This window comes from Rhinolophus ferrumequinum, chromosome 16 (assembly GCF_004115265.2).
Source record: "Rhinolophus ferrumequinum isolate MPI-CBG mRhiFer1 chromosome 16, mRhiFer1_v1.p, whole genome shotgun sequence".
Lineage (NCBI taxonomy): Eukaryota > Metazoa > Chordata > Mammalia > Chiroptera > Rhinolophidae > Rhinolophus > Rhinolophus ferrumequinum.
In genome coordinates, this window is record NC_046299.1 from 25,706,934 (window position 1) to 25,728,322 (window position 21,389).

Genomic DNA, 21,389 nt, shown 5'->3' on the forward strand with positions numbered 1-21,389 from the left:
CGAGGCCATAGCGCACTCCTGGCACATGCAGCCCGCTGGCGCGGAGCCACAGTTCTTTCACGGGGCCTCAGATCCTCCCACCGTCCCTCCTGCTGCCGCGCGCCAGTTTCTACAGAAAACAGCTCCCCCTCCTTCCTGACCCCCTGCGACTTCGCGACCCCGGGATTTCCCAGCGGGGCAGCGGACGCGGCGTTTGCCGGCTGGCAGCCCGCCACCCTTGCCGCGTCCGGGCTGGGAGCGCAAAGCGAAGGGGCCGCGGGGCGGGACGCCTGCCTCGTCCAAGGCTTCCCGGGGCGGGGCCTGCGGGGCCTCCTCCGCGCCCGCTGGGTGGGGGACTCCCGTGGCCCAGCTAAATAAAAGGGCCCCAGGCGCCCCAGGAGGCCCGTTAGAGCTGCTTGGCCGCAGTGCCCGCCCAGCCCCGGACCATCTGAGCTCCAGCTGGTGAGCCTCCGCCTGGCCCTAGCCCTGGGTCTGTCTCTTGCTGTCCTGTCTGTCTGTCCCACTTCCGTCTCTCTGTGGGTCTGCAATCCTCTGAGGGTTCCTGAAGGCTGGGCGCTGGGAGAGATGTGGGTCCCATGGACATTTAGCGTATCCCCCTAATCGTTCACCCACTCACTTCCAATGGAAGTGACCAAGCTGAGGAGCTTGGCCCCAGGCAGGCCCAGGGTGGTGCGTCCTGGCCTCGAGGTGCCTGAGTGTCTTGTTTGTGTGCACGCTGAGTGTAACCGTGTCTTTGCTTTCTCACCAGCGTGCAGGCAGGGGAAGGAAGGGACAAGACAGGTTCAGATGTCACTCCTGTGACTTGGGGGACAAAGAGGGAGGGCAGAGCAGGGCTCTCCAACTAACCAGACCACAGCTGAGGGGGGTGGGGGGCAGGGCGAGGATGGAGGGTGGGCAGAGGGCTTCAACCCCCACGTCCTATGCCTGAACAGGCAGAGCTCAGAGCCCATTTGCTGGCACTGCTTCCACTCACTATTAATCAGTGGTCCCAGGGAGGGTATCGGGGCTGAGAGGGAAGCCCCACCCCATCCCCAAGAGCTAGAGAGAAGGGGCTTCAGGTGATTTCTGGGGCTGGTACCCACCAGGGCAACACCCCCAATGCTCCTTCCTGAACACCCTTGGGCATTTCCAGTCCTCCCTGGGGGAGAGGGGACAGCTTGGGCCAGGTGCCAGAGTTGCCTGGCAGCACCTGGAACAGGTGCCTCTCTGCTTCCAGCTAGCAGGGTCCTGCATCTGTCATTTGGTTGCACTCAGTCCTGGCACCCACCCCAGTGCCCTCCCACCACAGCTGGGTCATAAATCAACCAGCAACAGGGTGGAATTTCATTCACCTCCCTCCTTCCTTCCTTCTTACCCCCAACCTCCACCTCTCTCGTGTCTGAGAGCCTGGCTTCTGGAGCCAGGCTGCCTGGGTTTGAATCCCAGCTAAACAAGTTACCTAGTTTCTCCGGGCCTCATCTTCTCGTCTGTAAGGTGGAGACAAGTATTCAATAAATATTTTTATATTAGAATAATTATTGCCCCCCTCACCCATCTCCTTCACTTGGGAAAAGCTGCCACTTTGAGGCTGTTTCCTTCTCTAAAGGAGGCTCCTCCACCTGGTCCTCTTCTCTATGCTCAGCACTGGGGGACCAGTTATGGGGACACTGTGGAGATTGATGCCAGAGACAGGAAGCAAACATACCAAGTGTTAGGAAGGAGGGGACCTGGGAGGGCTTCATGGAGCCGGGGGGAGCATTTGAGCTGGGGGTTGAGAGATGTGTAGGAATTTAACAATCTGAAATAAAGGGAAAGGGTACTCCAAGGAGAAGGAACAGCGAGTGAGAGCAAAGGCGTGAAGGCTGGGCATTGAAGGATATGCTGGGGAATGTGAGCAAAAGCTGTAGAGGGACGTGCAGTGGGCAGCAAAACTGTATCTGACTCTCAGCTCCCACTACTGCCCATCCACCTCCCGGCGCCCAGGGTCTTCCTACAGAAGCTCACCCCTGCCTCCAGGGTGGCCCCTTGGAGGGGAGGGAGCCTGTTGGCCCAGGACTGTCCACAGCCTCTAACAAGACCTCCATGGTGCTGTGGGGATGTCAGCAAAGGCATATCTGCCTGGCCCACCCCACGGCCCATCAGAGCATGTCAAAGATATAGGGACCCCCTAGGGCCCTAAAAGACCCCCTATATCTTTTAGGGGGGACCCCCTAGGGCCACCCCCTCTCAGAGAGAGGAAAGCACATGACTAAGTCATATAACAATTTGGTGGCAGAGTGAGGAGCATCCTGGCTCCTGGAAATGAGGAGCGGGGTCATCTCTCAGGCCAGACCCAGTGTGACCACTGAGTCCTAACAGCTGGAGAGCCCTGAGCCCAATCCTTCCCAACCTCCCTTGTCATCTGTAGAAGGTTCCTACCCACAGCGACTTCAGTTTGGCTCAGTCCCTAGCTGTCTACCTTCTCCTCAGGGGTGATAGAGAGGGAATGGGGTCATCCCGAGCAGCAGAGACACTGCTCGTGGTGACAGCCAGCTGGGAGCCTCCAAAGGCTCTTGAGTGGGGAGGGACATGAAGAAAACAATATTTAAGTCTGGAAGGGAAGTGCAGGAGGAGTCAGGGCAGGAAGAGACTTCAGCAGGGAGAAGGGGAGGAGGCAACACAGCCTGAGGAAACGGACAAAGGAGAACCTGGGTTCAGAAGGAAAAGAGGCAAAGCTGGAGCATGTCACAAAGAAAGGTACCAGGGACTTACTGATGAGTTAGGATGTGGCCTCCATTCCTTCTTTATCCAAAGAGGGGCTGGGACCTACCTAGACCAATGGTTCCACAGTAGCTGTTACAGTTGCTGTTACTAATAGTTAACTGTCTGCTGAGAGCTTGTTCTTCTAAGGGTTTAACATGTATTCATTTAACTTTCACAAGAATCCTACGAGGTAGGTACTATTATCACCCCCATTTTACAGAGGGGAAACTGTGGCACTGAGAAATGAAATCACTTGCCCAAGACCCCCCAGACACTAGTTCGTGGAGGGGGGACGGTGAACTCAGGTAGCCTGACTCCCAGTCGGTACACAAACTCTGTGCTATGCCACCTCGAATCCATGCACCAAGTATATTTACTGGGTGCCACCTATATACCTGGCTCTATTCTGGGCACGGGCGGCACAACACAAAGTCCGTTTCAGTGGAGCTTCATCTCTGAGCCCCGTCGGAGTGCTTCTAGGAGCCCACTAGGCCTAGCCCGGGGCCGGCCAAAGCAGGACTGGCAGCTGAAGGGGTGGGGCTGGGTGCGGGAGGGAAAAGGAGTGATGCTCTGCCAAATACCAACCTGTGGGGAAAGGAGTGGCCGGAGACCCCCGGGAGACCCTCCCTACTGAGACTGACCTGCCACATAATCCTCCAAGGGCAGCAGTGGCCCTTGGAAGAGGGGTGTCCCTAGAACGTGCTCTCTTATGATGCAAGCACTGAACAAGGAGCCAAGGACCCCACTTTCTCCATCCACTGCTCCAGGCCACCTCAGCACCACATGAGCCGCAGAGCCTGGCGCTGGGTGAACGTGCGCAGGGCACTGATGCTGCAGACGCTATGCCATCTCTAATCAGCTGTAACTTTCTCCACTACGCTCTTCTCTGACCAAGGCTGCTCATGTATGAGGGAGAGAGGGCCAGCCCCAAACCTCACCCCCTGTAAGGACCCAGAGAGCATCTGATCACAGCCTCCTAGAGACAGGAGCCGAAACCCTCCCGGGGCCCCTCGCTCCCTCCTCTGCATCACCTCTGCATGTGCACAAGGCCCTGCATCACCTAGCCCCAGCCTAGCCTCCCCTACCCGTCCCCTTCACGTCCCCAGTACTGCAGTACGGGGTTAAAAGGGCACTTCCTACTCTTGCACAAACTCACCTCTTTCCCTTTCCTGCTTTATCCATTCTTTTCTCTCTACCCGAATGCCCCTTTTCCCACCCAGGAGAACTCTTATTCATCTGGCAAGACCCAGGCTAAGCGCCCCTTCTCTGAAAGCCTTCCCTGATTCCTCTTCTCTGGGCTTTGTGAGAGCAGGGAGGAGTGTTTAATGCCTTCACTTCTGTGTCCCAGCACCTGGCCTACTAACGGGCCTGAAGCAAGTATTCCAGAAATGGTTTTTGAATCAGTGTATGCATCGTGCACCTAGATGGACCTAGAGCCAGGGCTTGAGAATATCATAGACTATCTGAGCTGGAAGAGATATTAGACAACATTTGGCTCATCCTCCTCATTTTAAAAATAAGAAATGAGGGCCCACAGAGTTTAAGAGACTTGCGCAAGCCACACAGCAAAGGAGCGGTAGAGGGCTTGGCTTCTCTCAAGTGACCCTTCTGCACCAGCATTCCACGTGCTTTCTATGCTGAGGGTAGCCAGGGTGCTGGGAACAGCAGAGGGCAGGTGAGGGCAGTGTCCCGGGATAGATATGTTGGCCCTGAGGACACCTCTGGGGGCTCCCCCCTGACTCACGGGGTAGGCCACCTCCTCTACCTGCGTATAAGACTGTATCAAGAATAGCTATTTATTGAGCACTTACCCCGTGGTAGGCTTGTGCTACACACTTTACATGTAGTGTTTTATTTAACACAACCCCACTGCAAGACAGGAATTATCCCTACTTTGCAGCTAAGGCGACTGAGACCCAGTAAGATTAAACTTAAACTTCCTCAAGGTCATATGGCCAACGACTGTTGAGTGTGAACCAAATTGACTAACCTCAGAGCGCAGACTCAATCAGTGCTGCCACCCACCCCACACAGGGGCCCTGCCGTGCTTCCTCTTTGCTAGAACAGGCCAGAGGTCAGGGTTGGGGGTTGGGGTGGTGAGCATTGCCACGTTTACTCACTCCCCAGGTGCCTTGGCCTCATCTGCCCTTGAAGTCACCATGATGTGGTCCCCACCAGTCAGCCTTACCCTGCTCCTGCCGTTCCTGCTGCTGGGCCAGGCCCCTCCCAGCAGGCTACAGTCACTGGGCACCACACAGCTACGGCTGGTGGGCCCAGGAAGCAGGCCGGAGGAGGGCCGCCTGGAGGTGCTGCACCAGGGCCAGTGGGGCACCGTGTGTGACGACAACTTCGCTCTCCAGGAGGCCACAGTCGCCTGTCGCCAGCTGGGCTTTGAGGCAGCCCTGACCTGGGCCCACAGTGCCAAGTATGGCCCAGGGGAGGGTGAGTGACTGGTACTGTCCAGCAGGAATGACAAGGAAATGGTCGTGGGCTTCTCCCAGGGGCTGGGCTCAGCGAGGCTCCAACAGAACACATCACACTCCACCCATCCTTGACTACCCAGCTTAAAGGACCTCCTCCAAGAAGCATTTCCTCAGTGCCCCAGCTGCAAATGACCCCTGCTCCAACCCTCCCATTCTAGCTTGCCATGAGGCCACCATTATTACCACCACTCAATTCTAACTTCCTTGAACATAGTCATGGATACACATGTATACAACATTTGGGTGCAAATGTTGTTGAATGAACAAATGGATGGATGAATGGGTAAACAGAACAGATCAGTCTAATTACTAGATCTCCCTGGCGTTTTCCGGACACAGATTCTGTAGGACCTGATGCCAAGAGGAGGCACTAGGCAGGGTTGTAGATACCAAGATCCCGGGAGAATCAGCTCATCTCTTCTCTACATACCCCTGCCCCCCATCTTCTACTCAGGGTTTAAGAGGAAAGTTGATAACTAGGGGTTCTCATCCAGGAGGCAGAGTCCATGACCTGCCTCTCTGTGCCCACGCATGTGTGACTGTATATATGTGACATGTGTGGCACCCGAGCATCTTGTGCCTTCCCCCACAGGACCCATCTGGCTGGACAATGTGCGCTGTGTGGGTACAGAAAGCTCCCTGGCCCAGTGCTGGTCTAACGGCTGGGGGGTCAGTGACTGCAGCCACTCAGAGGACGTCGGGGTTGTGTGCCATCCCCAGCGCCAACGTGGCTATTTTTCTGAGAGGGTCTCCAATGCCCTTGGGCCCCAGGTAAGGAGGCTTTTCAGGCCCTGGCCTGAACCAAGTGTTTGGTCGGGGACAGAGAGCTTCCCGGGTGATGAAACTGGAGTGGGGAGAGCGTGGCCTGCAACAGGTGCACGGACAGAGGGCCCCAGCTGGAGGCAGGGCCTGCTGGGAATCGCTGAAGCCGCTGCCGGTAAGGGAGGCGGCAGGGAGCAAGGGGCTGCCTCACCCACAAGGCCTGGCTACAACTGCTGCCTCTTACGGCACAAACCACCGAGCTAACAACAGCCCAAGCCAGACAACAAGCACAGGCAGGGCAGGTCCTGGCTCCCACCGTCCCCTGACAGACAGCCGCCGCCTGAGCACAGCTGGCCCAGAGGAGGGGCTCCACGTGGTCTAAGTGGCCCCAGGGCGACAGTGGGGTTCTTGTGGACCACGGGATCCCACTGGTGGTCTCAAGCAGCTGGTCTGTGCCCATCCTCAGCTCTCCCCAGGGTGGCATGAGGAAGGCCCCCCCTATGCCCGGCGGAAGCCTCCCAAGCTCCAAGGGCTCCCATCCTGACCCCAGGGAGGGCACAGATCTACCTGGTTCTCTGTGGAGTTGAGGAAAAGAACCCTAGACAAAGCAAGGCTCTGCCTCGTGCTCGCCATGTGGCCTGGGACAAATGCCTCCTCCTGTCTGGGCCTGTTTCCTGGCCAATCCAATGAAGGGCCATGTGGGGTGATCTGTAAGGACTCTGAGCCCCAGCTCTCCCACGTGAAGAGCTGCAGCGGGCTCAGCAGGGGCAGGAGTCCTGGGGCCCACGGTGACCACACACCCTGCAGGGCCGGCGGCTGGAGGAGGTGCGGCTTAAGCCCATCCTAGCCAGTGCCAAGCGGCAGAGCCCGGTGACCGAGGGAGCCGTGGAGGTGAGGTACGAGGGTCACTGGCGACAGGTGTGTGACCAGGGCTGGACCAGGAACAACAGCAGGGTGGTGTGCGGGATGCTGGGCTTCCCCAGCGAGCTGCCCGTCGACAGCAACTACTACAGGTAGGAGCACGGCTTGGGGGAGGGCTCCGGGGAGGCAGGGGTGTGGGGCAGCGGCTGTGCGCACATGTGAGGGTATGTGAGGGACCTTCCCAAGGTCAACGAGCGGGCAGGGTGGTGTCTATGGCAGGACATTCAGTGGGTGTTGGGACTGGGAGGGAAACAGGCCCAGCTGAGGGATATGCCTGACGTCTGGGTTATGGAACCCTCAGAATAATTCAGAGGAGAGTGGGGGTGAACTTTGAGATCCTGAGAAATGCCTAGAAATGGTCAGAAAATAAACACTGTCCCTGCTAATCAGATACAAAGAAATGACTGTAGTACAGAATACTCTCAACAAGAAAACAATTGAATGTAAAATCGTGTCCCTAGTTTCAAAAGTAGACTTTACTGAGAATGACGTACAACGCTGCCCAAAGGGACTAGACGACCTGAGTTCTGGTCTCAGCTCTGCCAGTAACTAGCGTGGGGCTTAGGCAGGGCTCTGGGTCTCAATTATCCAATCCCCAGGGAAGTGGCTCAACTTTGCCCCAGTGAATTTCCTCAACCCTGATCCAAGCCAGGCCTCGACTGGGTTACGGTAAACGAGATATAGGGTGGGGTGGCATTTGGGAGAGGACACATAAAACATTCTGTCAGAAATGTGACAGAAGTGTCACAGATTGCATCAGCTGGTAAACGACGGCCAGTCACAGTTGTACCAGCTCGTCGGTGAAGATTGTATGTTTCTCATCAAAGGGGAAATGTCCCGTGTACCTCTGAGTTAACCACCCTTTCCTACCACAATCAGTTCTAGGTGCTCTGTCCTGTCTCTAACTTAGGGGACCCTGGTCCTGAAGACCAGTCATGTGGCTCCATCCTTGCCGGGTGGCTGGGATGGGGGCCCCTGACTCACCGCTCCCTAGTAATTGCACACCTGGGCCTAACTGACACACCCGCCACCCATGAGGAGGGCAGCCCTGATTATAGCCTCCACCTGTCCCCAGAGGGCCTCTCCCCTGGCTCACCTTCTCGTGGGGTACTCCCTAAAAGTGGCCCTTCTTCTGGCATGGGCAGAGGACAACAGGGAGCTGGCTGCCCCAGGGCAGCCCAGTGCAACAGAGACCTGACTTTAAGGAAATCTGTGAAGGGGTCACCCTCTCAGGGCTGCTGTGAAGCTCAGCACTGAAATAAGATCTGTGAACAAGCTGACAAATGGTGCAGTCTGTTGTAAATTCAAGGACAACTGTGAGGAGCCAGGGTGACAATGGAGGGCAGGGCGGGTAGGACTTCTGCACCTACTCTACTCCCCACCTGTTTTCTCCTCCCCAGGAAAGTCTGGAATTTGAAGATGAAAGATCCAAAATCTAGGTGAGCAGTGTACCCTGGGGGAAGGATGCAAAAGGGCATGACAGGAGGGGCCTCCTCTCCCCTCCCCTCTCTCCCCTCCCCTCCTCTCCCCTCCCATCCCCTCCTCCCCTCCCCTCTCCTCCTCTCCCTCCTCTCCCCTCCCATCCCCTCCTCCCCTTCCCTTCCCTCCTCTCCTCCTCTCCCTCCCCTCCTCTCCCCTCCTCTCCCCTTCCCTCCCCTCCTCTCTCCTCCTTTCCCTCCTTTCTTCTCCCCTCCTCTCCCTTTCCCTCCCCTCCCCTCTCCTCCTTTCCCTCCCTTCCCTTCCTTTACCCTTCCCTCTCCTCCTCTCCCCTCCCCTCCTCTCCCCTCCTCCCCTCCCCTCTTCTCCCCTCCTCTCCCCTCCCCTCTCCTCCCCTCTTATCCCCTCTCCTCTCTCTTCCCCTCCCCTCTTCTCCCCTCCCCTCCCCTCCTCCTCTTCCCTCCTATCCCCTCTCCTCCTCTCCCTCCCCTCCTCTCCCCTCCCCACCCTCCCCTCCTCTCCCCTCCCTTCCTCTCCCCTCCCCAGCCCCTTCCCAATGCCTTGGCTTCCCTGAGTCCTGAGCTTCCCTCAACCCCTTCCCCACCCACTGTCTCCCTTGTCTTCCAGGCTGAAGAGCCTGACCCAGAAGAATTCCTTCTGGATCCACCGGGTCAACTGCCTGGGGACGGAGCCCCACATAGCCAACTGCCAGGTGCAAGTGGCGCCAGCACGGGGCAAGCTGCGGCCAGCCTGCCTGGGTGGCATGCACACTGTGGTCAGCTGTGTGGCAGGGCCCCGCTTCCGCCCTCTGAAGGCAAAGCCTGGGCGCAAGGAGCCCCGGGCAGAGGTAGGTCCTGTGGAGCCTGCACCCCAGCAGGGAGGCACAGGCCCTCTCTCAGCAGGACCCTGCCTTTTGGGGAAGGACAGGTGGGGAGGACGACAGCAGCCCCTATCAAGGAGGCACAGGTGCAACCGGGAGGAAGTGAGCAAAGCACAGAACCTTGGAATGTATTGAAAAGGGACCAGTTATAACCCTACCATAAGTGGAAAGCTTACATCACCCACCATGAATAGGAGGGCCCCATAAAGACAGTAATTACATTGTAGCTACATCCCGTATTGAACCTGGGCCTGGCCCAGTTATAAAAAGCATTGAGCAAAAGCTGGTGAGGTGTTACAGACAGGGCAGCACCCCTTGGTGGTCTCTTCCATGAAACAGGAAGGCGTGGAAGAGAATCAAAACGGAAACAGCTTCCCCACTATCTAAGTCAGTTTACTTAATACCATGTCCCCTGCACGTCTCTAAAAATCATTTCACAGGGAAGTGTCGATCTAGTTCAACCCCGAACGACAAAGCAGCAGCAGAGGCTGGGCAAGAGGAAGGGCCTAGTGACAGGTGGCAGGGTTGTGAAGCCCAGGGACCACTCCTAAGGCTTTCCTTAGAGCTGGAATCATGATAGAGCTGCTATCATTATGGTGGTGGCTCTTTGTCACTGAAGAAAGGGAGGTTGAGACAAACAGCTTATTGGAGGTAACAGCTGTGGGCTGTCACCGGCAGGACTGGAATTCCAGTCAGTGGCTCTGCCCAGCTCCCAGGGGCCCTGCCGTCCCCTGGGCTCCCACGGTGGCTCAGCCCCTCCCTCCTCCTTGGCCCTCCCTGAGCCAGTTTTCTCCCAGCAGGAGCCAAGGGTGCGCCTCCGCTCTGGGGCCCAGGTGGGCGAGGGCAGGGTGGAAGTGCTTATGAACCGTCAGTGGGGGACAGTCTGCGACCACGGGTGGAACCTCCTCTCCGCTAGCGTCCTGTGTCGTCAGCTCGGCTTCGGCTCTGCTCGCGAGGCCCTCTTTGGGGCCCAGCTGGGCCAAGGTGAGTGAGGAGGCCTGGATGGGGTGAGAGGGCCTAGAGGTGCCACTGCTCCATCCCTTGGTGGCCCTGGGGTGCCAGGGCCCAGGACAGAAGATCTCCCCCTCTGGGGAGGGGAAGCCACCGCGCGGGAGCTACAGACATGGAGCCTCACATAGCATTTCTCTCCCTGTCTCTGTAGGGCTGGGGTCCATTCACCTGAGTGAGGTGCGCTGCAGGGGATATGAGCGGACCCTCGGTGAATGCCCTGCCCTGGAGGGCTCCCAGAATGGCTGTCGACATGAGAACGATGCTGCCGTCAGGTGCAATGTCCCAAATGTGGGCTTCCAGAATCAGGTGAGCTCAGGTCTGGACATGACCTGAGGCTTGGGGACTGCGGAAACCCTGAGACAGCCCCAGGACGTGGCCTGGAAGCAGTGGGGAGGGATTCGTGAGAGGCAGCTCAAGCTTCTGCTTTGTGCCCGTCAGCCTTCCCCTGGGGCCAGTCTGGAAAGCTGTCCCCTCTCTGAGTCTCCCCGGGCCTGGCCCGTGTCCCCTCAGGGCAATGGGAACCCAGGTGAATGCGCTCCCCCATGACACCCTCCCAGGATCCCTGAGAAGGGAGGCGCCTAGGGCTGAGGGCCAAAGGGCTGTAGGCTGGGGAGTGACACCGGAGAGGCTGCTGGGATGTGGACTGTGGGCTGGGCTCTTGTGCCTCTGACCTTGGTTCTCTCTTCTGTAAAACGGGATTAACTGTCTCATAGAGTCACTGGGAAAGGGATGATGGGTAGGAAGCCCTTTGCAATTGGCAAGTTGTCATTAACGGGAGGGTTTCAGGTAGGCGGAGGCCGAGTGCTGGAGCAGGAGCCCCAGGACCGGGCACGTGGAGTCAGACGCTCCAGCAGGCAGGGACATTCGGGACTATCATGTTACAGAGCAGGGTGTGTCGTGTCAGGGCCACAGTGACTGGCCTGGGAGTGCTGAGCTCTCCCCTCCTAAGGCCGCCCTGCTCCTCACACACCTCTAACCACTGCAGGTGCGCTTGGCTGGCGGGCGCACACCCGAGGAGGGTGTGGTGGAGGTGCAGGTGGAGGTGAATGGGGTCCAACGCTGGGGGGCCGTGTGCAGCGACCACTGGGGGCTCACCGAAGCCATGGTGGCCTGTCGACAGCTTGGCCTGGGCTTCGCCAACCACGCCATCAAGGTAGGCCCCTGTCTTGCTCCGCAACTTCCTGTGCTAAAGCTATTCATCTATCCATCCATCCATCCATCCATCCATCCATCCATCCATCCATCCATCCATCCATTCAACAATTAATTATTGAATGAAACTCTGGACCCACATAGTGCCGGGTGCTGGGGATACTATGGTGACAAAGACAGATCCTGCCTCAAGGGAGGGAACTAAAACGTCACTAAAACATTCACCCAATAGGCACATGATCGTGTCTACAGGAAAGATGGATGGAAGTCAGGCAGATGAGGTGGGGTGGGGACAAACAGCCCATGCAAAGATCTGCGGCTAGAGGAAGCGCGACTCGGTGGAGGAAATCAGGCACCAAGGGTGGAGTGCGGACCGAGGGCGAGTGGTATGAAGTGTGAGGCTGGACGAGGACGCAGGTGTAAGACCATTCAAAGCCTGCAGTGCAGATTTTTAAAAGATTTCTTCTTTGCTGTTTGTCAAACAGTTGGGGTACAGACGAAAGTGAGTACAGGGAAACACATTCAGCAAACACACCCCAGATGAGAAGTGATGCTGGCTGGACCAGGCTAGGGGCTGTCCTGGGAGAAAGAAGTGGACAGAGTCAAAAGATATCAAGGAAACAAAATCAAGAGGCTTTGGGCATGGCTGTGGGGGACAAACCCCTTCCAATGCACCCTCACTGGCCTGCCAGGCAATGCTGGGCACACCTCACCTGGAGAACTGGGCGCAACCCTAGTGCCACCAACCATCTGGGGCTGGGAAATGAGACAGGCCACTGGGGTGGGCAGGAAGGGAACAGGACCATGCTCTTCAAGTAGCTGAGGGCTGCCATGTTGGAGAGGGATGGGAACAGGGCCAGTGGTGGAAGCCACAGGCAGTAGATTTTTGCCTCAATACATGAAAACAATGTCTACTATCAGAGGAGTCCAAAGTGCCGTGGACTGTTCCATCACTGAAGATTTTCAGGCTGAGGCTGGGCACAGGCTTTGAGGGGGGCTAGGCCCCAGATGGGTGTCAGAGATGACTGCAAAGGCACCTCTCAGCCCTGACTGGGTGGTGCTGCTGTTTCCTTAGGACACGTGGTACTGGCAGGGGACGCCCGGGGCCGGAGAGGTGGTGATGAGTGGCGTGAGCTGCTCAGGCACGGAGCTGGCCCTGCAGCAGTGTCAGAGGCATGGGCCGGTGCACTGCTCCCACGGCGCGGGGCGCTTCTCAGCTGGCGTTTCCTGCACGGACAGTGAGTAATGGGGAGGGCCCACGGCCCGTGGGGCAGGCAGGCCTGGGCTCTCCCAGAAGCAATCCTACACCTTCCCGTCTCGAGGACGGCCCTGCGTGCTGGTCCCAGCGCCAGGCCAGCAGGGTGGGGGAGCGGAAGGAGGGCTGGGCCTGAAGCAGCAGCTCTGCCATTTACCAGCTGTGTGTGGCCAACTCACAGATCACATGGGGATACAAACCCTGGCCTGTCTATCTCTTGGCCTTATTGTGAGAATTAGAACAGAGAATATGTGAAAATATATGGATATACAACAGTGTTTTCCAAATTTCACGTCATGATCTATAGTTAAAAATACAAAAAGAAAGTATAGAAAACAACAGAATGTATTTAGTAAGGGTAGTACTGTTTTCTTGGAATTACGTATGTGTATACGAGATCACCACATAAAATATATTTCCTACTGCAGTTAGTAGTAAGAAAAAGGTCTGAAAACTGTTGTAGAGGGTACATAAATGTGAGGACAGGCGGACCTCAGGCTCCCCGTGTGTGCTCCTGAGCTGTGGGATTCACCCAGAAGGCTGCAGGCCACGGCCATTTTTAGTCATTGGTCTGCCCCACGCACCTAGATTCTTGGGGCAGCAGCATCTCTGTTAGACATCTGCCAACCAGGTGTGTACCAAGATATCTACATATATCTAGTCCAAAGGCTGCAGGCTGGCACCAACCCGCCAGGCCCCTTGACCTTCCCAACCAAGCTTCAATGCCAAGACAGCTTTAACCTTCGTCAGTGAGCTTCAGGGCTTTCTGTGTCGTGTGCACGTTGGAAGAACACCTGGCCTTCAGCACACCTTCCCCTGCAGGGTGATGGGGCGCTGGAGTGGCCTCACCAGCCCCAAGGCTCACTGCACGGGGGCCTGCTCTCCACTCCCTCCCCTTCCTGGGAACTTGTACCCCTCGCTCTTCTGCCTGGAGTGGCAGCTATGGCTTCACTACGGCTTAGCACAGCCGCCCTGCTGCCTCTGTGGCCATCCCTATTTGTCCTCTGGGATTTTTCTCATTTCTTTCCTTATTCTCACTTCTCTTTCTCTCTGAAAGCCCTCCTTCTTTCCCTCGGGAACTCTACGGTTTGTCAGTGGGCAGACCCTGGCTCTCTCCAAAATACACCACAGGAAGGTCAAGTGTGTCTTCAGTAACCACAGGCACCCTACAGCAAACCAGCCGTACCCCCACTCCCACCCTCAGTGCCCATCCACCGATGTAACCCAGTGTCCCCATCTCTGTAGTCAGCGCACAGGCTCACCCCTACGATGCCTCAGACAACAACCTGAACTATAACTCTGTTTTAGCCTGGACAAGCACTGAGGACAGGCACCTTCTCTCTCTTGATGTCACATGGCAATGGCTGTGACGTCCACACTTCCGTACTAACACACATGAGGGAAGGCAAACGGCAGAGGCGGCGTGTGGCTTCTGGGGAGGGTGAGAGCCTGTGACAGGAAGGGAACAGGAGAGGCACTGAGCAGTCGATCAAGACGGGCTCGGGCATGTCGGATGTTTATGCACAGAAGCACCAGACATGTCCATGGTGCTTCAGAGGACAATGCACACGATGCCCTGGTGTGAACACCTGTGAGAGCCATCGGGGTAGACAGGGAACCTGGGAGAAAGCACAGTCCTGGGCACTGCAGCAGAATGGACTAGAACGGCGGAGCTCGGGAGCAGGCCTGGGGATGAACTCTCCCAACTGCCCTCCACTCATCCCTCTCCCCCCGCCCCAGTGAAGGCACAGAGACCCAGAGAGAGACAGTGAGGAAGCTGAGGTAACCAGGTCAGACACCAGCAGCGCTCACCGAGGGGTAGTAGGAGCTAAGCTGCACAAAGGCACTTACAGGCTGAGAAGCATTTTACAAAAGAAACACATCGACTGTGTGCTTACCATGGGCCAGATAATGATCTAATCTCCTTATAGGTATTATCACATTAATATCGCTATTATTATCCCCGTCTTACAGACGAGGAAAATAAGAGACAGAAAGGTTAATAAGCAAGTCACAGAGCTAGTTAATGGTGCAGTCAGAAATTACGCCAAAGCACGACCGCAGGCGGTCTGGCACCAAACCCAACAAGCTTAGCTGTCACCCTAGCTGCCTGCCCGGGTTAAGGCACTAAGTCGTTCCTTTGTTACTAGAACGCACATCTCCTGACACCTAACCCACCCTACTCTCTTGGGGTTCCCCAAAAGAGCTCAGTCTGGGGGCGAGCCTGTCCCCCAAGCCTGAGCACCAACATGGCTGCCCTTCTCCTTGCACCCGCATTGTGCCCTCTGCGGCGCAGGTGCTCCAGACCTCGTGATGAACGCCCAGCTCGTGCAGGAGACGGCCTACTTGGAGGACCGCCCGCTCAGCCAGCTCTACTGTGCCCACGAGGAGAACTGCCTGTCCCAGTCTGCTGACCACATGGACTGGCCCTACGGACACCGGCGCCTGTTGCGCTTCTCCTCGCAGATCTACAACCTGGGCCGGGCTGACTTCCGTCCCAAGGCAGGACGCCACAGCTGGATTTGGCACCAGTGCCACAGGTGAGTGCCTGCCCGTGCCACGGCTGCAGAGGAACAAAAAGCAGGGTCGAGGGGCCAAACCAGCCTGGTTTTTCCCTGGCCTCGAGCCAACTTTCCCGGGGACGTGTGTTCTCTGGGTAAGAGCCGTACTGGCCTGGCCTCCACGAGGCATCAGAGACTCCCATCACCAGCAGCCTCTCCAGTGCTCTCACCGGCCCTAGAAGTGTCTGTGCTGATGGTGCTCGTGGGCTCCGGTTCCCACAGGATCAGCCAACAGAACAGGTACTGCCGCAGGTCTCTCTGTTAGAACGACACTGGACAATTCTATGTGGGACCTTACCTTAGGCCTGGTCTTTAAAAGCCAGGTAAAGTAGGGACTCCCAGAAACCTGGAGACCCAAAATAGACATCCCATCCAAGATGCTAGCTCTGCAGGAAAACCTTGCTGGTTTCTGCAACAGCTAAGCAAGAGCCGCAAAGAAGAGCATGAATAACTGGTACTAAAAGGAGACAGCGGGCATTCTTTCCTATCAGGAGTCTCCGGCCCAGACAGGAGGAGAGACAATGCCTGTGACAAAGGCAGAATGGGAAAGTTGTGTTGCTTCTTCAGGACCCAGGCCGTGGGTGGGAAAGCTGAGAGGAGTGGGCAACGACTCTGGGACTTGGCCTTGCTGAGACAATGAGCACCTTTCCCTGTAGCATGAACAGAGCTGTCATTAGAACTGGATTGGAAACAATGGTAGCAATTTGGCCCAGGCTGACAGGAGCACAGTAAGCACCGTCCGCAGCCGCTGGGCTCCCAGGCTGGTCCCTGGAGGTGCCCCTTTCTTCCACCTCCGGGTCAGGCCTTGAAGCCAGGCCGCTGGAGGCTACCAGGACAGAGCTTTTACCTCCCCTCACCTGGGTCGACACCCTAGGCAGCTGTACCTGCTGCTAGGCAGGGGAGCCAGGAAAGCAGGCTCCCTGCCGTGGGTCACACTAATGTTGGGTTTGGGAGGGAAAAGGGCACTGCCCTGCTATTATAACGTTCCCTGGGTAATGAGGGGGCCCGGCGCCTCCCTCTGTCCTGCCAACTCCTCCAGAGGACCCTCTTCTGTTGCTGCCAGACTGACAGCTCTGCCCTTTCTGCAGGCACTACCACAGCATTGAGGTCTTTACCCACTACGACCTACTCACTCTCAACGGCTCCAAGGTGGCAGAGGGGCACAAGGCCAGCTTCTGTCTAGAGGACACAAACTGCCCCACAGGTAGGCGGTTTCCTGTCAGCACATGCTCCTGGTGTTATAGTCTTCACCCCCTTTGGGGTCGGCTTCCCCTCTGCCCTGTTCAGTAACCTCCGGCACCTGGAGAGTAGGGCATGGCAAATGTCAGCACACAAGGCAATTCAAAAAGATCAATGTCATACTTTCTGAAATCTTAGCTGGAAGGTCCCTGCTTCCTCTGCATCCCCAGTACATGTTGTACCAGTTCTAAAATGCTTAACACTTTCTGTTTTGGATGACAGTTGCACACCTGTCCCATCTCTGCTAAGTGCTTTGAGGGCACAGCTCGTCTGATTCCCATTTGTGTACACATGCTGTGCCTATTCCTTCGGAATGGCACGGTCAACGCCAGCTCTTCAGAGGGTTCGATAGGTGGACAGGCAAATGTATTAGCACAGTAGCTAGAATCTTCCAACCACATTTCCTAGGACAACAAGGATTTCCACTAGAGCATCCAAAGAAATAATCTGTCACAGGTGGGGTTTCTGACAATGCTGGATTCATGGCTACTAGGGATTCTGGCTCTGACACTCAGGCGAGTTATTTAACTGAAACTGGCCCCTAATCTCTAAGAGCTGATTGGTGAGGCCGAGGTGAGGAATAAATGGTCGGGTCCGTGAAAAGAGCAAGCAGAGGGCTTGGTCCTGAGTACCTAGCCAGTGCCTCAGTAACTGTCGCACCCTTCACTACAGGTCTGCAGCGGCGCTACGCGTGTGCCAACTTCGGGGAACAGGGAGTGACCGTTGGCTGCTGGGACACCTACCGGCATGATATCGATTGCCAGTGGGTGGATATCACAGACGTGGGCCCCGGGGATTATATCTTTCAGGTAAGGGGGTGCATGTCCTCCACAAGTTTCACAAGCGTCCCTGAGGTCACCTGAAGAAGACTGTCACAAACAGGGTCTCTGACAGCTCTGGCACTTGAAGGAGCTGTGTCTGCTTTCGGGGAGAGAACACTGAATCGGGCCAGGGGACCCGGGTTTGAGTCCTGACTTAATGGACAGTTGTGACTTCTCAGTCCCATCTGTAAAACAGGGACGTGAATGCCTACTTCCTGGGTTAGCCGTAAGGGTCAGGGAAGAATATAAACACGCTTTGCAGGACTACGTGAAACGGGAAGAATGATTCTAGTTACTACCAACACACTCTGAAGCCGCATCACCTCTTTTCACTTGTCCCCTCCTCTCACTCCAGGTGGTTGTGAACCCCAAATACGAAGTGGCAGAGTCGGATTTCTCCAACAACAGGATGCAGTGCCGCTGCAAGTATGACGGGCACCGGGTCTGGCTGCACAGCTGCCACACAGGTGACTGCGCCACTGGGGGCCCGCTCTGCATGGGCGCGGGCAGCTGCAGGACTGCGTACGTGTGTGTGTATGTGTGTGTGTGACCTGAAGATGTGCGTAGAAGGCAAGGTGTGGGACACAGTGGACTTTCCTTTGACATTTTCACAGGTGGATTTCTAGAACACACTGATCAGACCATCAGGCCTCTCCCAGTAGCTACTACTTCTGTAATTCCTTTGTCTTTATACTTGGATTATAAACGCAGTTTTCTGTCTTAGTCTTTCCTGTTACTTCTAGCCATGTCAGGGTTTCCTTTTCCTTCTTCCTATGATTTTTCCGCCTCCCTTCCATATGGTCTTTCTTAGGGGCCTCCATCCTAAGCTGACTGCCTCACAGGCAGAAAGTAGAAGCCCCCCCAGATCTGTGTTGCTATCTCCAGCTGGGATCACTGCTTACAAGAAGGGAACCATGGAGAACAGGGCTCAGGACACTTGCAGGACCCACAGTATCAGACAAAAGAGGAAGCAGCGATCCAGCGGGGGCAGAGTAAGAAGGTGGTTGCTCTACTTGTCTGTACAGAAAAGTAGCCATTTTCCCATCTTCAGGTTTAAAAATAGCTTGTATTTTCTATGGGCTGTGTGCTCACACACACACTGGCATATGTGGGTGGGGCAGACTTGCCTATTGAGCCAACACTGGGCCAGGCACTAGAAACATAACTAGGAGTAAGACGCTGAGCTCGATAGGGTAAGACATGCAAACGGATAAGCCCAATACTACTGAGTACCCCAGACAGGTATGAACTAAATGCTGAGCAAGCAGAGAGAAAAAGCAACAGCCTAGAAGAAGGGATATTTGAGCTGGGTTTCAAAGGAGGGACAGAAGGCAGAAAAGGGAGGAGTAGGAAGAGCACAGGATTTGGCTTCAGAAGGCTTCACTGGGTTCCAAATCCAACTCCAACCACTTTCTAGCTGCAAGACAATGAGGAAACCTCAACCTCAGAAGTTTTCTCTATGGTAAAATGGGGCTACGTACTTCAAACCCACTAGGGTTCTTTGCAGGGAGGGTTATGATGGTTCCTATCAAGAGAACAGACTTTATCCTGTGGGCTTCGGGGAACCACTGACACATTTCAGTCAAGGGGGCAGAAAGATCAGATTTATATTTCAAAAGATAAGTCTGGCAACAGATGGAAGACAGAATGAGAAGAGGAAGAAGAAAGTCTTAGGTTTGAGTTCACCTGACTGTAGATTTTGATGCCATTCAACGAGACAGGAATGTGAGAGAAACCAGCAATGGAAACCGGGGCTGCACACGTGGGAGACAGCAGATTCTCTGCAAGGCCGGCAGCCGCCTGCACGGGATCCAGGGCAGCGAGGAGGGGAAGGAAAACAATGCAGTCTGACCCGTCAGGGTCCTTGCAGAAGACAACACACTTGGATGAGCCTGCAGTTATTTAGTGAACAGACTGTTTATACAGGTGTGAGTTAAGACGAAGGAAACGAGGGATGTCGAGACACCCAGGGATAAGCAAGAGTGGAAAACTGTTTTCACCTTTAGGCTTGAGGGGCAGAGGGTGCCCTGGATCTAGACGAAAGCTGGAGCTGTGGAGGAGGGGAATCTGGCCTGCAGTCATAGCAGTCACTGCCAGAACAGGGGAAGAAATACACCAGCTATTCTCTCCTTCCACCCTCTAATCTCTTGCTGTTGCTTCTCACTGACCTAAATCACCAGAAAGCAGAGGATGAGGGAGCCAGGGTGAGGCCATCTCTAGGGGTCAATTCTCCAGGGCACAGAGAGAACAAAGTGGGGTAGGAATGAATCTGGGAGGAGCAAAGGAAAGGAACCAGCACCACCCTTCCCACTCAACAGCCTCTTTTCCCCAGTGTCCCTGAAATTGCACACCTGTCAGGGTCTATTTCTATAGAGAGAACTGGGGTCTGTGTCTGACTGATGGAAAGGATGAGCTCGGCAGAATGTCTCTGTGTGTTTGTGAAGTTGTCAGGGAAGGGATGAGACTAGGGCACGGTTGCCTCCTTACCTGTTTCCTTTGGCCCATAGGGGATTCTTACCGAGCCGATGCAGAGCTCTCCCAAGAGCAGGAGCAGCGTCTCAGGAACAACCTCATCTGAAGCCGTCACTGCACACTCCCAGCTGCTGCCTACACACCAGATACCTCAGCTTACTGGAGCCATGCCCTTCACAGAACCCTAACTCAGAGGGAAAGGGGCCAGTGCCAAAGGGTACCAAGAACTGCTCAGGAAGCCTTTGCGGCATGATCAGCAAACCAACATGGTACTGCTCCATTGGGATGGCTCTGGGCCTGCCCCAGGGCCTCTGGTCTATGCACTATGACCTCCAGGCTTTGTTCAGCCAAGCTCCTCTTCCATAAGGAGACCCAATTGTTCCTGGGTTTTGCCCCAGAGTTCCTGGTTCAGGAGCAATTAGTTCCTTAGGGATGGACTATGGCCCAGTCCCCCATCTAAAGGGTGCTTTGCAGTACAGGACAAAGGGCCAAAATACACAGGAGGTGGGATTAGCTCTCTGCCAGGATCTCAAAGCAATACAACTTGTGTCAAAGTCACAACTGGCAGAGAAGTTTGTGAATCTGTTCACTGGCTCGATCTGTCCTCATTTAGAACTCACCTGTCATACTAAGTTTGTTCTTTAGAGCCTGTACTTTTATCCTATCGCATGGATGGGTGTTTCTAGTATCTCTGGAAGCTTAGGCCTCAAGCATTCCCTGATGGGCCAACGCCACCAATTACTGAATGCTTGAGAAGAGGCAAGATTTGCAGAAGTGAACAGATAGGGCCTTCCTGCAGAGCAGCAAAAAGAAGGTCAAGGAGAAAGACTGCTGGGGTGATATGGACCCCAACCCCAGCCAGGGCCTCTGCCAAGGAAAAACTACGTGCCATATACCTGGCAGGCAATCCAATCTCCCTCAAGATCACTGTGCAGCTCAGGACGGGCCTCAATGTCAGGTCTCAGCCAAGTTTCTGAAGGGAACTTTGCATTGAATAAATTTCTGCAATGGAAAGAACATCGGTGAAACAAGCCACTCATCTCTGTAGGAATAAGACGACAGGTCTGGTAGAGTGGGGGACAGGAGACTATGGGGGAACATTTAATTTAGTGAAGGACTAAATGTAGGAAAGGCTACCATCCCTGCTTAGTGTGGCTGTGATATGCTCTTGCTCAAAGTAGTATAAAATCCCCTGGTCTTCGTGGACATGATTCTTAATCTTTTCTCCACGTGGACACACTTACGAGATGATCCTTACCGGTCTGACACCCTAATGCCAATAAAGGTTGCTCACTATGGACTGCTACGAAGACAAGACCGGCTGTGCTTCTTTGCCGTTCCCCGCACGCTCCCACTGAGCGGTGACCATCATGCACAGGGCACACCCCTCACTCACAACAGCCCCACTACGTTTTTCTGACGAGACATTAGTCAGTGTACCGTCTGCTTCCCAATTCCTGCCCCAGCTCAGCGCTGAAACACGGGTTGGAAAGGTTAAGGAATGAAAGGTAGGAGGCCAGGGGAAGTCCAAGGATTGTAAACTCTTGTAACTGGGGCTGCAGAGCCAAAATGAATTAACTCAGATTTACAATAGTGCTTCCCTCCTCCATCACGAGAGCTACCCTGTCCTTAGAGAGTAAAACGGACGTGCTCGGGGGTAAGCTCTGTGAATAT

The 21,389-nt window shown here is 55.4% G+C and overlaps 1 protein-coding gene across 1 annotated transcript; it reads left to right on the forward strand.

Moving 5' to 3' along the window:
* The first annotated feature begins 308 nt into the window (after positions 1-308).
* On the forward strand, positions 309-21,022 carry LOXL4 (lysyl oxidase like 4). Its single transcript, XM_033131280.1, has 15 exons — positions 309-441; positions 4,849-5,163; positions 5,797-5,975; positions 6,774-6,979; positions 8,288-8,326; positions 8,952-9,171; positions 10,005-10,188; positions 10,367-10,521; positions 11,201-11,368; positions 12,443-12,605; positions 14,919-15,162; positions 16,272-16,387; positions 17,095-17,231; positions 17,599-17,710; positions 19,751-21,022. The coding sequence occupies exons 2-15, from the start codon at positions 4,881-4,883 to the stop codon at positions 19,819-19,821; spliced, it is 2,277 nt and encodes a 758-aa protein (XP_032987171.1). The 5' UTR covers positions 309-441; positions 4,849-4,880; the 3' UTR covers positions 19,822-21,022.
* Positions 21,023-21,389: the final 367 nt, after the last annotated feature.

Coding starts and splice junctions, on each gene's coding strand:
- LOXL4 (XM_033131280.1), top strand. CDS start 4,881: ATGATGTGGTCCCCACCAGTCAGCCTTACCCTGCTCCTGCCGTTCCTG. Junction 9,172..10,004: donor GCAAGGAGCCCCGGGCAGAG/GTAGGTCCTGTG, acceptor TTCTCCCAGCAG/GAGCCAAGGGTGCGCCTCCG. Junction 16,388..17,094: donor GGACACAAACTGCCCCACAG/GTAGGCGGTTTC, acceptor CCTTCACTACAG/GTCTGCAGCGGCGCTACGCG.